Genomic DNA, 16,550 nt, shown 5'->3' with positions numbered 1-16,550 from the left:
TGTTGTGTCTTATTGTTAGGCAACCTCTAGTGGCTATAGTGCTGTAATTATGAAGGAGGCAAAAGAAGAAGTTGCTGGAGATGACATACAGTACAGAGCGACAATGTCAGTGGCAAGAGGAGGTCAGGGTGGATGGGTGGGTCAAAAAATCTGGACTTTCACACATTTAATCCTGATCCCCTTTGATCCAACTTGTCAGCATCTCTTTAATTAGTGTTGAAGTTTTTGGAAAGTGGTACAGACACTTCCCTCTCTGCCTTTGTTAAAATTGCTGGTGCTGTTATATTTTCCCTGCTGCACCTACCTACCTGGAACCACACTTGGCTGTGATGTTGGGTATGTGTGTGACAGTCCAGAATACCTATACATTTAAATCCACAGAGTTCTGTGCAGTACTGCTTTTCCTCTGTAACACATCTACTATTGAGGTACACTTTAAAGAATCCCAGTTAAGACGCCAGCGATGTGGTCAGTTTGTAATCTTCAATTCCTTATTGTGCTTGATTATCTTATCTCAAATCACTGAAGTTTTTCCGTCAAGTTTTTGTGTAAACACAGAATTGAAACAGACCTGTGCAGCTGTGATGTGTTTGAGAACAATATTCAGTGCTACTTTGAAAGTTACCTTTACTTAAAACAGGAAGAAGTTGAACTACAGCAAAGCTTTTGGAAAAGTCAGTTCAAACTACTTTGTAAAAAAAAGATCAAATTGACAATGTACATGTGATATAATATTATAACAAAATATAATCCAAAAAAGTCACATGCCAGGAAAATGCCACTCAGTTGAGTTTATTACGTGAGACCTCAACCTGTCCTAAATAAAACAATCCTGTCTGAGCTTTTCACAAGGACAACACTGCAATGAATGTTACATTTTTGTTGTAAACAAATCTGGATTTGTATCATCTGATAACAACTAAACAGTAAAGAAAAATATTTCACTTGCACCTTTTAGACCATTTCACTGACTTGAGCACTGGTTGTCCTGCTTGTCATTTTTGTAACATCTGACAATCTCAAATAAAACAGTTTTCAACTTGCAGCTTTTTTTGACAGTATCAATGGCTTGAACACTGCTCTAAATAATGGGCCTCTGTTTTTGGTTGTCAGAGTAGAATCTCTTGTTTAGTCAGCACATGAGAAGTGTCAGTGTTCTTATCCAACAGGTTGTTCTGTTTGACACTGAAAATGTCATTGCCAATCCTGAAAAGCTTCTCACATGTAGCAGGGTAAAATAAAAACCAAAAAATCATGCCTTTCTTTTTATGGCCCAAAATTGTTTGTAGTTTCAGTAGTTAACTACAAAAATTGGACAAAATGTAACTACTTGAATCACTATGCAATTATGAATGTAGCTGAACTACGAGCAAGCTCCTGCAAAATGTAGTTAAACCTCTAGTTTAAATATATGTTGTTCACTACCCCCCCACCCACCGCCCCCCATCACCACCACCACAAAACTCAGCACAGTAATTCACAGAAGCGAAGAGAGGAGACCTAACTGGCTCCAGATTTAGTCTCTCTGACATTTTCTTCTTTTCATCTTACATTCCAGAGCAGGTTTTACAATTCAACCAAATGCTTCCTATCAGCAGTGGGAGGCATTAAAAGGGCACTTATTTCTAGACGGTTAGAAAATTGCAAGGCCCTCCTCATTGTTCTGTCAATAAAGAATGGAGGCCAGGCAGAGCATATTCAAAATGCTGTTGATTTACTGTTTAACTTTGATCCAAAATCTTGCACTGGTTTTCTCCAAGTTGCTTCTATGTAATTTGAGATCTGCCCTCTGATTGTTTCAGGAGTTAAATCTGTGATGGAGCTGTACTTTGTTTTAATGCAGTACTATATGAAACTACATTATTTACATTTTATTTCAATTCTATTTTATTTATATAGTGCCAAATCACAACAAAAGTCATCTCAGTACACTTTACGAAGTAAGCTCTAGACCTTACTATTATTAGGAAAACCCAACAAATCCGCCTTGGCGACAGCAGGGAGGAAAAACTCCCTTTAATAGAAGCAACCTCAGACAGACCTTGGTTCTTGGTGGGCGGCCTTCTGCCTTGACTGGTTGGGGTGAGTGGATAAAGGAGAGAGAAAAGAAGAAAAGCAACAAGACACAGCAAACACAGAAAAAAAAATCAAACACTGAGCAGGTTGATGTGGCTGGTGACTGAGAGAGATCTCTCTTGCTAGTTCCTGCAGAATTTTGGATTAACTGGAGGTTTTTTATGGAATTATTGGGACATCCTGATAGTAAAGAGCAACAGTAGTCCACCCTGGAAGTAAGAAATACAGGCAGTGGTTTTTCAGCATCACTTTGAGACAGGATGCTCCTGATTTTTCCAATATTGCGCAGGTGACAGAAGGCAGTTCTAGAGACTTGATGTGTGATTTAAAGGACATATCCTGGTCAGAAATGACTCCAAGGTTACTCACAGCAGGACTGGAGGCCAGGGCTATATCATCTAGAGTAACTATATGGTAAACATTAGCATATTTCTAAGATTTTCAGGCACAAGTACAATAACTTCAGTTTTGTCAGAGTTTAGAAGTAAGAAATTACAGGACATCCAGGCCTTTATGTCTGGTTCATCTAGGTTCATAGATAAATATAACTGAGTATCATCTGCGTAGCAATGGGAATTTATGGAATGTTTCCTGATAATATTGCCTAAAGGGAGCATGTATAAAGTGAATAGAATTGGACCTAACACAGAGCCCTGTGGAACGCCATGACTAACTTCAGTCTGCGCAGAAGATTCATCATTAACATGAACAAATTGGAATCTTTCTGATAAATAAGACTGGAACCAACTTAGTGCAATTCATTTACACTTGCAGATTAGAATAAAAAAATCTGTTTTTCTGCACATTTGATTAGCTTTGTAAACAAGGTTTTTAATATTTGGAATTTTATTGATTGTAATAGTTTCTCATGTACTATGCAGTAAACATGGTTTTAAAAAAGTCTGCTTTTCTTTAAAGCAGACTCTTTTTTTTAGAATGGATTGTATCATATAAGTAGTTTTGCTTGATGATCAAAATTTGAAGAATGCTAATTCTCCTTAAATACAGAGAGACTTTGAGGCTCAGGTCCACAAACAGTATAAAAGAAGCAATGATGTCATCTAAGCCTTTTTCTAAGTTTAACTACCTCTGTTATTATTAACCAGAGTAATCATTGCTTTCATAACAGTCATTTCTGGAAGGAACAATTCTTAAAATTTATACAAAAAGAAAGAAGAGAAGGCATGCATAGTTTAAGATGACATGGAACTATTGTCTTAAATTATGGCTCCAGGTTAGTGTTTATAGCTCTGGAATTAGTACTCGTATTATTGATCTGAGTGATCCAGTGCACTGAAGGGCCATCTGTCTGTGGGCAGATATGAACATGGTGATGTGTTGATGTGATATGCAATAATACCTCCAGACCTTGCACATATGATTATGTATGTAGCTAGCAGCCATAATGTATCACCCATCATAACATCTCTGCAGTCATTACTCATAAGCCAGAGTAAAGAACTGCTACTGGTCTGCACATTGACCTTGTGCTGACCTTATAGGCAGTGTCCAGTTCCGTCCTGTTCTAGTTTTAAAATTAGTTATTTATTGGTCAGCTAATAAAATTTTCTGATTCAATCATTATTATTAGTGTCATTATTTTTAATCCTCTTTTATTCATTTTGTTATACTGTTTGTAAAGAGCTGCCACTCTGTATGAATGTGCTGCACAAATTAATGTACTTAAACACATATGCTTACACATATACATGAACTCATTAGAAAGTGTGATTCATGCAGCACACAGCACAAATTTCAGTCACGTCATGCTTACTGTATGTACAGGGGTGTGATTTTTGTTGTTGGTGTTTGGTAGGTGGGAAGACTTTGGCTTCTGCCAAACTCCTACCCACCATCCACTGCCTACACCTAAATAAATAACACAAATGTTATATATTTATTTCCTGACAGGAATGTAATGTAATGCATGCAAATGTGAAAATACTTCTTCCACACACTTGGATGGCGAATGATCAGTGCACAGGTGCCTTGGTGGGAAGATGTATGAATGTAAGCTCACATTTGCAACGAGCCCTAAAACATGCACCTATTAGTACAGTGATACAACAACATGACACTGATGTACAGGGTGGGTGAAAAGTAACTAGGCATTAAAAGTTGGCTATAGAACTTGTAGTATCACTGGAGTCATGATGAAAACAGTCTCTAAATAGACGATAGTAAATAGGATTTCATATGATATTAAAGAGACAACACAGCATTTTTGGAAAAAAAAAAATCTCCTTTCAGATGAGAAGGCTGGTATCAGCTTGTCTTCATCCAATAGATACACAATTTGGCCAAAAGTATGTGGACACCGCAGTCCACACACATTTGCTTACTTTTTGGTGTTTTTAATTACATTTTCTTCATTTCATATGAAATTTACTTATTTACTTCTTTAATTTTTTATGTATTTATTTATTTACAACATACCTAGTGCCATGTGTTCTTCCCAAACAATTCAGCTTTTGATTTATCAGTCCAAAAGACATTTTCCCAGTAGTGTTGTGGAGTGTCAAGGTGGTCTTTGACAAACTTCCGATGCAGTGATGTTTTTATTGGCCAGCAGTGTCTTCTGTGGTTTCCTGCCACCCAATACTCCATGCAACCATTTACCATGATTAGTTTATGGTAGACGCTACAATAATTCCTTTAAGCTTTAAGCTGTTACTCTGGGCTCCTTTTTTTTTTGTTTTTTTAACCTCACTGAACATTCTGCATTGTGCCTTTGGAGCCATCTTGGCTGGCCTCCACTTCTGGTAAGAGTAAGTCATTGTAGACAGTATGACTATTGGCTGAGATGACTTTGTAACCCTTCCAACTTTATGCAAACTCCAGGTGGACTCCAGGTTTGCCAGGTTCTGATTCCAGTTGCCTTTTGTTGATGTCATTGGCCGAGGGGTTCACATACTTTTTTCCAGCCTACACTATGAACATTTACATTTACTATTCATCGGTTTGATAGATTGCTTGTTTATTAATGTAACTTAGATGAAGATTTCTGTTTAAGACAGATTTATATGTTCATGAAGGTAAATCCAAAGGATTCACTTACTTTTTCTTGCCACTGTAATTGCAACATGATGTGAAGTGACATATTATTATCAATGCTGATTAATGTGCATTGTCCCATATAAAAGAAAAGAAAGAAAACAGTTACATGATATGAAATGAGGCCACGGTGGTAGCTGCCTGCTGACACAGTTCATTGACAAGTCCTTTTTTTAATCCACAGATTTTGCTGGAAGGTCGAGCTGAACGTGGTTCGGGGAACAGCGTTGCCATCTTTGAAATTCACATTGTTCCTGGTTACTGCATAGGTCAGTATCAACCTTATACCAAGTGAGTTGTTTAATTTTTGATATGTGGTCTAGTGTGAAGCTGTACTTATTCACAAAATATGCAAGACTAAGTCAGGCATAATGGTCATCTTTGATGTTTCTGTTTTCAGAGTGTAATTTTGAGGAGCATCATCTCTGTGGCTACAGTAACAGCTGGAACCCAAATGTCAACTGGTATGTTGGAGGGAGTGTGGCAAGAGAGCCAGAGTTTAATCTGCTTGAAAACCATGCCAACTATAACCTTAGAGGTATGTTTACATGTTTGTTTTCATTCCTCAGGGGGACTTTAAATTGACTTGCATTCATTTATGGGAGACTCAACCTTAACCACTCCAGATTAATGGCTAAATAAAGCCATGCTGATGCATAGCTGAAATCTTACCTTATAAAAGCTTATCCTCATGTATCTGATTGTACATCCAGGTGTGAAGTCACATTTGCCACAGTTTCAAAACTGCTTGCTTCCCAGGTGCAAAATTTAAACTTTTAAGTAAAGCAAAAACACTATGGACATAGATTTCAGTAATTTGACAACAGAGGAGGATCATACCAGCACTTTAACCAAGTTGTTACCTGAAAATTTGCTCCAAACCCTTGTCATTCCCAGGGCATTAAATATTGACATTTTAAGTAACTTTTGCATTTCATACTGACCCTAAAGCTACTTTTTCCAAGGATCAACAAGTTTGATCTCAACATGTAATAATATGTCATAATCAATTAATTTGCATCCCCCTTTATGAACTGATCTCTAATACTTTATGGCCTACCTAACCTCCTCCAATCTCTTTTGGTTCCCTCTGAGAAGCATTTGAATCATGTCAGGTGTAATTTTAGCCCATTCTTCACAGCATACTCATTCCAAGTCTACCAGGTTGCTTGGTTGTCTTCTATGTACAGCCTTCTTCAAATCAATCCACAGGTTTCCACTGATATTTAAGTCTGGAGACTGGGAAGGCCATAGTAAAATCATCTTATTCTTTTTAAACCATTCCTGAGTTGACTTTGCTCTGTGCTTTGGATCATTGTCTTGTTGAAGGATCCACTGCCTCTTAATTTTTAGCTTTCTGCTTGGAGGCTATGCTTTAAAACCATCTGACACTGGACTGCATTCATTCTCCCTTCCACTTTATGCAGAGCTCCAGTGCCTGATGCAGACATAACACCCCCAAAACATTAGTGAACCTCCACCATGGTGGACTGGGAAGGGTGTTCCTCTCCTTGTAGGCAGTTTTTTTTTCTCACCACATATACAGCAGCTGTGCCTCAACAGTTACAGTATTATTAAAAACCTGTGGATCAATTTGAAGAAGGCTGACAAGATTCAAATGCTGTTCAGAAGGAACCCAAAGAGGTTGGAAGAGGCTAAAGAGGACATACATTATTACAGTATTAGAGAACATTTCATAAAGGGGGATGCTGTAGTAGAGTAAAGAAGTACAACTGAAATGTAGTGAAGTAAAAGTATAAAGTAAAATGAGACTAAATGTGTTTGGTTGTATCGACCATTGGAATTGGCACTGAGGTGGACATACTTTTGCACGCAGTTATGTATAGCTTATATACTGTCTGAATGTTACTGTAGGTTACTCCTTTAATCCCCAAGGGAAACTATGGTGTAACAATAACCAAATAATTTAAATAAAAAAACTGTTTCACTGCAAAAAAACTACCAAATGTCTACGGAAATGTTTCAAATCATCACTTCAGCATAGTCTACTCTTCCTTCTGTCTGTTTCTGTGAACACTATGTTTCATACTCTCTGAACACATATTTTTGTTAAATATACAGCTTCCATTGGTTGCTAATGTGGTTAGCTGTTTATGTCTGTAGCTCCCAACTGGTTATTATTGCTGAGATGCGATTTCTGCAGCTGATGGTCTTAGCAACTACAGAAAATGTAGACAGATTTTTGACTTCATACTTTTAGCTCATGGTGGCTGCATTATAACAGTACAGTTGCATGGTTTCATATCTAAATGCTAGAGGAGATTTCCAAGTAAATATTTTAAATTATCAACTTCAAATAAAAATTGTGACAGTACTAAGGCTCCAATTTGAGGAGTGGATTCCAGTATTTGTTGAGAAATTCTCACTCTTAAACAGCTGTCTCTAGACACAACTGGGATATTTAAATAATTCACATGAAATCATTCATAAATGATCAGTTATAAGTTTTGGAATTTTAATTAAAAATTCAAATGATCAAAATAAATGAAAAATGAAACTGTGGGAGGGGGGACTGGGTGTGTGTGTGACCATGACCGGACAAGCGATGGAGAGTTTTCAGAGAGTTGTTTCTTTGAAGCTGCATGCAGTAAAAATTAACCAGTTACAACAGCTAATTAACACATGAACATGACTTATTCTTAATATAAAGGCAGTACCACTGGTAATATTAAAAAACAATTTGGTCTTTTGTTTTATGCCCTGTTGTGCAATAAAGGGCAGAAAAAGGCTTGACCCCAAGGCCACAGGAAGGGTGCTAGGCTGTGAAATGGTTTTGGCATTGTGGCAATGAATGGAGCACCATCTTTGGAAGTGGAATCTATTCCTCATAGCCATGAGACCAAGGCAGCTGCAGTTTTTTGGACTTCTGTGGTCCATGGTTTTCATCTCTACTTTATATGCTTAAAAACATCATTAAAACGTTGGTAACTGCAGCCTGTAACGAAAATATGTTTAAGAACACTGACTGAGGTGTGTGTGTGTGTGTGTGTGCGCGCCTTTGTATTACTTACATCATGAGGACCAAAACCTGTTAACACACTCACACTGTGGGGACTTGGTCATCCTTGTGGGGACCAGAAGCTAGTCACTGAATTTTAGGGTGGCAACATGGTTTAGGTGTTAGGATGAGGTTAGGCGTTAGGGTTAAGTGTTGGGGTCAGGGTTAGGTATTAGGCAAATAGTGGTTATGTGTTAAGGTTAGGATAAGTCTACAGGAAATGAATGTAAGTCAGTGTAAAGTCCCCACAAGGAATGAAAACACAGCGTGAGTGCGTGTGTGCCTGTGTATATAAGTAAATCTGTTTGCGCAGTATTATGACAAATTGTAAAACCATACACATCCTATCAATGTGACTGTCACAGATCATAACTACTTTGAGTTCATCTATATCTTCTATTCTCCAGGCCACTACATGTATGTGGATTCTGTGTACGCCAAGCACTTTCAGGAAGTGGCCAAGCTATCCTCACCTATGACCACGGTGCCCATGGCTGGCTGTCTGTCTTTTTACTACCATCGAGACCAGGAGCGGGGAAACATCTTCTCAGTTTTCACCAGAGACCAGCTGGGCCACTATGAAGAGATCTGGAGGCCAGAGGCGTATGTTACTGCTGGCTGGACTCTGGTCAGCGTTGACATCAAAGTGCCATACCCTTCGGAGGTCAGTAACTGAGCTAGCACAATTATATCGAGTAGGTAAGCTTCAGGTGATGAATGGACTGCAATGAATGAAAACCGAAGTCAGTTTAAAAACCTGTGGTCTGCTATGAACTTTTATTGCATAGGTTTTGGCTAATTTAAGTTTAGTACAAATTGAATATTGTTTTTGTTGGTATGCCTCAGTGCTGGCAATAGCTGCAGCCACAGACACTTTGTTTTCAGGTTGTCTGTCCATCTGTCTGACCCATTTTCATGAATATGATACATCATTAATGCCTTGAGGGAATTTCTTTAAATTTGGCACAGATTGTTATGGTAGCCCCCCTCACCAGGTTGGACTCAAGTTTGCAGACCCAGGTGCTAGGGGGAAAAACATGATGGTAGCAGGTAAATAAAGAGAACACAAAGTATCAAAAGAACATAACATGGGAAAGTACGGTACTTGGATATGTATGATATGTAGTGTAGTGTAAATGAGCGTAGCGCGTAGGTAGTGTGGTAGAGTCAAGCCAAAACGCACAGTGTCTGTCAGCGTAGCATTCTACCAACATGTACAGTCCGCGTTACTATGTTAATGTTCTGGCCCAGACGGAGCATCTGCCAGAAGTTTATATAAGGAGGCGAAGGTAATCATCGGGATGCACCCCAGCTGTGTGCATGACAAACCAGTTGCTAATTACTGGAATGCAACACAGCTGAGGTGCAGAGCCCACATGATAGAGAGAGCAGAGGAGAGAAAGACGGAGGAGAGGCAGCGGCCACCGAGTGGCCCTGACACAGATGTTCACTTGGACCTATGGGTGAACTTATTAGATTTTGGTGGTCAAAGGTCAGGGTCACAGTAACCTCACATCTGTCCCTAACAGTTCCAGGTTTTCCAAACTACTTTATTTGGATATAAAAGTCAAAATGAGCAAATTGTCACACTACTGTTGTAGGTGAAATATAGCAGAATGACTCCACAGCATTCCCACTTGTCTGGGAATGACTTGAAATGTAGCATGGTGTCTGTGTCTTTGACTTTATACATCTGAAGTTTTTTCATGTTCTAATTTCTTTTATGCATTAATGGATAAATCCATTTTTAACTGCAAAAAAACCAGAAAAGCACAGAATATAACAGCAGTGGACTGTGGTGTAATAACACAAGACTGACACGCCACCAGCAGCAGCCTCTCCATAGCACACTACTACCTCAGAGCTACTAGACAAATGCATTATTGGTCCTGTTCTTCTGTGCTTGTCAAGTAATGTGAGTAACATAACTTCCCCAGTGCTGAGCTGAAACCTTCAGCACATGCAGAGCTAAATCTGTTCCATGTAGAATGTAATGTGCAGAATTACCCTTAGGAAAATAGTGCCTGGAGCACTGTGGTTTAAATACTTGTATTGTGTTGTCATTTTTTGCTTCTCTGAATTGTATGTGTACAGTGCAGCAACAAGAGGACTAAAACAATTGTCTTTTGATTATTTGATTTTGATAATTCAAAGAATGACGTAGACAGAAACATTTGTCATTTGTACCTAAGCAGTCCAGTAGCCTTGTAGACAACTAGTTGATGCTTGTTTGATATCAACAAACTGCTGTATAGACACAATAGGTTTTCTTAAGACAGGCTCCCTGGACATTTGTTCTCCACAATACTGATTTATTCCCATACTGCATGACCTGGCAGCAACGAGAGTAGCACTTTAGACATAGTGCTGCTGTATACTTTTATTAAGGCCCTTTAGTTTAACAATGCAATGTAGTCCAGAGGTACTGCTCTCAGCAGTACAAGTACAGTAGGGTCGGTTCAGAGGTTCAGGTTCCTCCTTTTGTCATTGTTTAATACTGAGGCAGCAGCATTAATGTTATTTCTTTTAAAAAAAACATGACTGTAGCTGTAAAAAAACAAATGCAGGCATCGAGCTCTGTGGAAGCCCAGATTTATAACGTTACAGTGTTGGGCAGAGGCGTTATGTTAAGCATGGTTCCAGTGCGTCATCGAGCTGTGCTTTCTGTATTGGTATAACTCCACAATTTAGCACTACATAGTTCTCAGTCTTTTAACATGTTTTCAGCAACTGTTTTCTAACACTGATGTGTTTAGGAGCAAATCACTAATGTCACTTTACTTGGACTTTGCAGACCTTTGCGGGTCTATTTAATGTGTGTATAAGGACTTGTGTAAAATCACACTTAAAAAATCATTCAGCCTTATTTGTAGGGTAACCCATTTGCTGCTCTCTCATTTCAACAGCTTTCAACTGTAACTCTGACAGTACAGTACAGTATGTAAATGCTGTGACTGGTCTGTTGTTCACTCTCAGCTTTTAGAAGTTTTTGTTTACTTGGTTTGTGAGAAATGCACACCGCTAATCCCTTGTCATTTTCTTTGTATTTCAAGTGTTTCAACTTGTTTTCCATGATCTCATGTTCATTACATGGTGCAGAAAGATCACACTTTTCCAAATGTGATACTTATTTTATGTCGACTTTGTGCTTGTACTCTGATGTGTGCAGCTGAATAGAGACACTCAAATACACCCACTCCTCTGTGGCTTTCCACAGCACTTTCCTTCCTTCCTTTCCTTTTCTTTCAGCCAGATCACCTCCCACAGTCTGCTGCTGGCTCTGTGGAAAGAAGCTTGTATAACCTTACCTTCTATTTGTGCCAAGAGTCATACAGAGCTTTTCCATCAAGCAGCACTGTACTGACTGTCTCATGTGCTTGAATTTTACCCTACAGTACACTGATGTCACTGTCTGGCTTCTACAGCTGGCTCATCTATCAGTCCTCATACTTCACAACATGTCTTTAACAATTTACAGAGAATGTTCTCAGGAGTGAAAGGTTGCTCACTGCCCATTATCCATCTGTTAATAGTTAGTTTATTTTTATATGTTACCAGGTGGTGTTTGAGGTGGCTTTTAACAGTGCCAGAGGCGGATATGTGGCCATAGATGACATCTCCTTTTCTCCTGAATTCTGCCACACTGACACAGGTGAGAAGGGATGTTTAGATGACAGTTAATGAATGTTCTGTATCTCAGTGTTGGTTCAGTTTGACTGGTTGTTCAATATGGTGGGTTTAAAACCTGGGGTGTCACTTGTGGACACAAGTGACTGTAAAAGTGTTGGATTTCAGAGTATACTAATTTTGCTGTAAGGGTTAGAGTTAAGGAAGAGATTCTCAACACTCCCAACTAAGCCCTTCTGTGGCTTTAAACAGGGAGTATAAGGGCAAGCAAAGGCCAACATGTCACTCAAGGCCCCCGGATTAAACATAACATGAAGTAGAAGGCTGAGGAGAGAGGGAAATGAGATGAGCATTGAAGAGAAAAAAGACAAAGGTCAGATAGAGGAAAAGAAAGAATGAAAGACAATGGAGCATTAACACTAAACTATACACACATTAACTGGACAGCCAATACTTTGAGTATAATAGTCCAAGACATAACTTGGAGACACTAAGCTAAACATGAAGGTATATGCAAATACTGTATGTTGTATGTTTGTGTGTACAAGGGAAAGGGGGTGGGGAACGGCAAACAAGATGGCTGCTGCTGGGCTATAGAGGTCACATGAGCAAAAGATCAAAGTGATTCTGATCCAAAGTGAGAGATTTCAGCTTACAACTCCAGTCTTTGGCTAGATATTCAATATTCACTCACTTTTAAAGGTATAGTCCACGTTTCTAACAAAAGAATGTTTACATTTTGATCACCATGAACACAGATCCACAAGTTGTTTCGGTTAGGAGCTTGTAACCACTTCACTCACGCATGAGCACACATTACCACGGCAATGATACTAGCGACTGGAGGAAGAGCCAGTGCCAAAGGAGATGTCAGGAAACTAGTGAGTGGGGCACAGCATGTAGGTAACCAGCTACAGACTCCACTGTTATTCTCTCACAACACTCTCCATCTCCTACAGCTGAAGTCAGAACAACTGTATACATCTGTATACTAGCAATTTAGCTGAATGTCAGGAAAAGTTGATTTAGCAAACAGGCTAATGTGGCACCGATAATGCCCAAATTTCTAGTGTAACATTACCATAAAAATTAGCCGATTACCATAACAATTTTCAAAGGTAGTAAATAATTGACCCACTTGTCCAGCTAAAAAAGAACAACCTCTGTCTTCATCCCTTTTAAATCCCAGAACTCTCTCCATCTTTTGAAAGCAGCACATAGCTATGTTTACATTGGTCTCCTACTCACCTTATTGATGTTAGTTTTGGGTATTTTTAGTCAGATAGAAACTGGATAGATACTTTATGTATTAGAAATGTTTAGTGGAGATAGGATGTCTAGTTAGACTGTTAAATGCTTAGTCATGCTTATGAGTTTCTACAGGGTACATCTGGTCAAGGATAACTAGAGAGAAGAGTTGATGACTGTCAGCAGACAGGGTGTTTAATATTATTATTATGACGTGTATAACTGTAGCTTTAGCCATAATATGTTCTTATGTTTAATGTCATGACATGTACTAGAGGTCGTGTGAGAATGTTTTTAGCTACACACCACTTAACCAACAGACACACAGACACACACACATTGATTTGCTTCATGTTTTGACTACTGCTATGACCAGCTGCAAAGCTGGTAACAGAGACATCTCGGTTGACGTTTCTGTGTAGTATGGGGCTAGCCCAACCGAGGGGATATAATGTATAGGCCTGGTGGGTTTAGGGGCTTTCATCTTACATCTGCCTGCGTGCAGGATGGAGGTGCAAGATACCTGAGCGTGTAATGTTAATTTTACCTGTGTTCATGGAATAAATCAGCACTGTTTTTAAGTTACTTGGACTGCCTCGTCTCTCAGAGTTAGCATGGTAAGACGGACCATATCCTACATTACAGTCCTTTTTTATGTGCTTCTCTCTTTCTTCTCCTGGTTGTTTAGTTATATAGGCAGTAATCGGAAGCGGTGGAGCTGGTAATTTTTCTGCCACCCCTCCCTTTTGGCTGCAGTAGCATTAGGAATTTTCTGGACCAAATTGACACCCACTCCCCCTCCCCCATGCACACACTATACCATGCACGAGCAAAAGCACCTCATGCTGATTGGCTGAAATTAGCTGGCAAGAGTCCGCTCCTCTTTTCACCTATTACAGAGCAAGCAAAGCACACCACAACCTGGAGTTTGTGCTCTTGGGAACTTTCAGTTGCTGCAGAAATGATCCTTTTTCCTTCCCCAGATCTGTCTTGACACAGTCCTACCTTTCAAGTCTGAGGACAGTTCTCTCGACCTCATGGCTTTGTTTTCACTCTGACATACACCATCCACTGTGAGACCTTAAATAGATAGATGTCTGCCTTTCCTAATTATTACTAATGCATCAAATTAGGCAAAGGTGGACTCTAGTCATGCTGTAGATCTCAACGACCACTGATAGGAGTAGGATGCAGCAGAGCTCAAATGCAAGTGTCATAACAAAGGGTCTGAATACTGAATAGAGGAGAGGAGAGGAACTCAGAGCATCATGGGGCTTATATTGGCAATGCTGTGTTTTGTGTTTCAGAACCGACCTTTAATCCCTCTATAGCCAATTGTGACTTTGAGAATGGCTTGTGTCTGTACTACCAGGAGAGAGCAGAGGCTAAAGTGTGGAGCAGAGTTTCAGTCAAACCAAATGCCTACAGGATAGGAGACCATACCACAGGAACAGGTGAGGCACACTGCACCACAGACTCAACGGAACATTACATTGCTCAGTGTTTCTGAACACACATCTCAGCTGCTACAGTGTGTGCTTGCTCTAACATAAAACCAGATGGTTACCAGCAATGGTAAAAAAAAACATTTTGTAGAAGAGTGAAATGAGCACAATCCCATTTAGCACAACAAGTCTCCTAATAGTTTGTGTGCATTGTGATCCTTTCATTTTTTTCATCTTTTAATTGTATATTATATATTCTTTGCAATATTGTGTCTTTAAGTCATTGGTTGTCCTGTTCTTTGTTTTTTTTTTAAGTTTGCTCTCAGCCCAGCACTGTCGCCAGCTCATCACTCACCACATCATGATGATAGACAGGCTATTTTACTTTGTACCGTGTGCTGCCAACCTTATTCTTAAACATGTTCCTTGTCTCAGGCTGTTTCCTCCTGGCAAACACTCGCTTCACATCGATGCCCGGTTATGTTGGTCGACTTCATGGTCCCTTTTTACCAGGGAACCACAAATACTGCCTGAGGTTCTACTACGTGATTCATGGATTTAGAAATGCAGACAATGCTCTTGTTCTCTACATTTATGACGAGAACAATGTGGCCCAGGAGAAGGTATGGAGCCTGGCAGACACTTCCAGGGCTGTATGGACTGAGGTGGAGATCACCTACATAAAGCCCATGCTTTCCAAGGTATGAAGCACTAGATCAATGATGTACTATATGTGGATGCTGATGCTTTTGAATGACTTTTGAATGCTTTTGAAGGCTTGAATGAGAGAATGGAAAGACAGGCTGATGGATGAGAAAAAATACATGGAATGATAAATTGGCTAGAACAGGGGTCTCTGACCTTTTTCCCCCAAGAGAGCTACTTTGATAGCATGAAAGTGGCAGAGCTACTCATGTTTGATATTACTAGTTAAATTTATTCACACAGTGTATCCGAAGTTTCAAACTGAAATCCATACCAAACAAGCTAAATAAACTAATTGTTTTGTGTAACCAGTTATCAAATATGTACATTAAAAAGATCTTGAGAACTACATCAGTCATCACGTCACTGTCAAGCTCGCAACATGTACCTTCTTCCATAAATGAAAACCTTATTTTATATACTGTAGGTGATTCATGTATTCTAGTGTTGTAAAAACAATGGAAGGTTGGTTGCAGCATCCAGTTGTTCAACATGAACAATAGAAGCAAATAAGGTATGATACTTTAAACTCCTAACTGCCCAACTGCCATAATTTGATCAAAGAAATCAGTCATACGTATTTCAGTCAATCTAAACAGACACACATCATGCACATATTAGATTTAATTGATTTACACTTTCCGAGGGTATCATGTTCCTAGATGTCCACTGCAAATAAATGTCCCTTACCCTGTTTACATATCACCATATGCCCCTTCAGAATTTAATAGCGTACCAAACCAATGCATTGACAGCTTGCAGTACAGTATAGTACACAGCAAACAACGACTGCTAATAACAAATTTGGCATAGTTTTACATAAATTTACTGAAATGTAGCCTAAACATGTTGACAGTTCGCAGAAGCCATTTGATTGACAAATAAAAACCGCAATTCCAATGTTGGGACATTGTGTAATACATAAATAAAAACAGAATACAATGACTTGCAAGTCCTTTTTGACCCAAATTTAATTGAATACATCACAAAGACAAGATATTCAATGTTCAAACTGATAAACTTTTTTTTGCAAATATTCACTCATTTTGAATTTTGCAACACGTTCCAAAAGAGCTGGGACAGGGGTATTTTTACCACTGTGTTACATCACCTTTCCTTTTAACAACACTTAATAAGCCTTTGGGAACTGAGGACACTAATTGTTGAAGCTTTGTAGGTGGAATTCTTTCCCATTCTTGCTTGATGTACGACTTCAGTTCAGTCTGGGGTCTGCGTTGTCGTATTGTGCGCTTCATAATGCGCCACACATTTTCAATGGGAGACGGGTCTGGACTGCAGGCAGGTCAGTGTAATACCCGCACTCTTTTACTATGAAGCCACACTGTTGTAACACGTGCACAGTGTGGCTTTGCAGT

At 39.2% G+C, this 16,550-nt stretch overlaps 1 protein-coding gene across 2 annotated transcripts in view; it reads left to right on the top strand.

Annotated features, from left to right (window-relative positions):
• mamdc2a (MAM domain containing 2a) overlaps positions 1-16,550 on the top strand; it is a 51,338-nt gene that overhangs the window by 21,585 nt on the left and 13,203 nt on the right. For both annotated transcript variants that reach the window (XM_020599381.1, XM_020599382.1), the window contains exons 4-9: positions 5,315-5,399; positions 5,531-5,668; positions 8,557-8,813; positions 11,708-11,801; positions 14,332-14,478; positions 14,905-15,170. In XM_020599381.1, the coding sequence (XP_020455037.1) occupies positions 5,315-5,399; positions 5,531-5,668; positions 8,557-8,813; positions 11,708-11,801; positions 14,332-14,478; positions 14,905-15,170 (987 nt within the window). The remainder of the gene's footprint in view (positions 1-5,314; positions 5,400-5,530; positions 5,669-8,556; positions 8,814-11,707; positions 11,802-14,331; positions 14,479-14,904; positions 15,171-16,550) is intronic.

The sequence above is a fragment of the Monopterus albus genome, unplaced genomic scaffold (assembly GCF_001952655.1).
Source record: "Monopterus albus unplaced genomic scaffold, M_albus_1.0 scaffold40.1, whole genome shotgun sequence".
In the NCBI taxonomy this organism is placed as follows: Eukaryota; Metazoa; Chordata; class Actinopteri; order Synbranchiformes; family Synbranchidae; genus Monopterus; species Monopterus albus.
The sequence above is the reverse complement of the archived record's forward strand: the minus strand, read 5'-3'. Positions and strand labels throughout refer to the sequence as shown.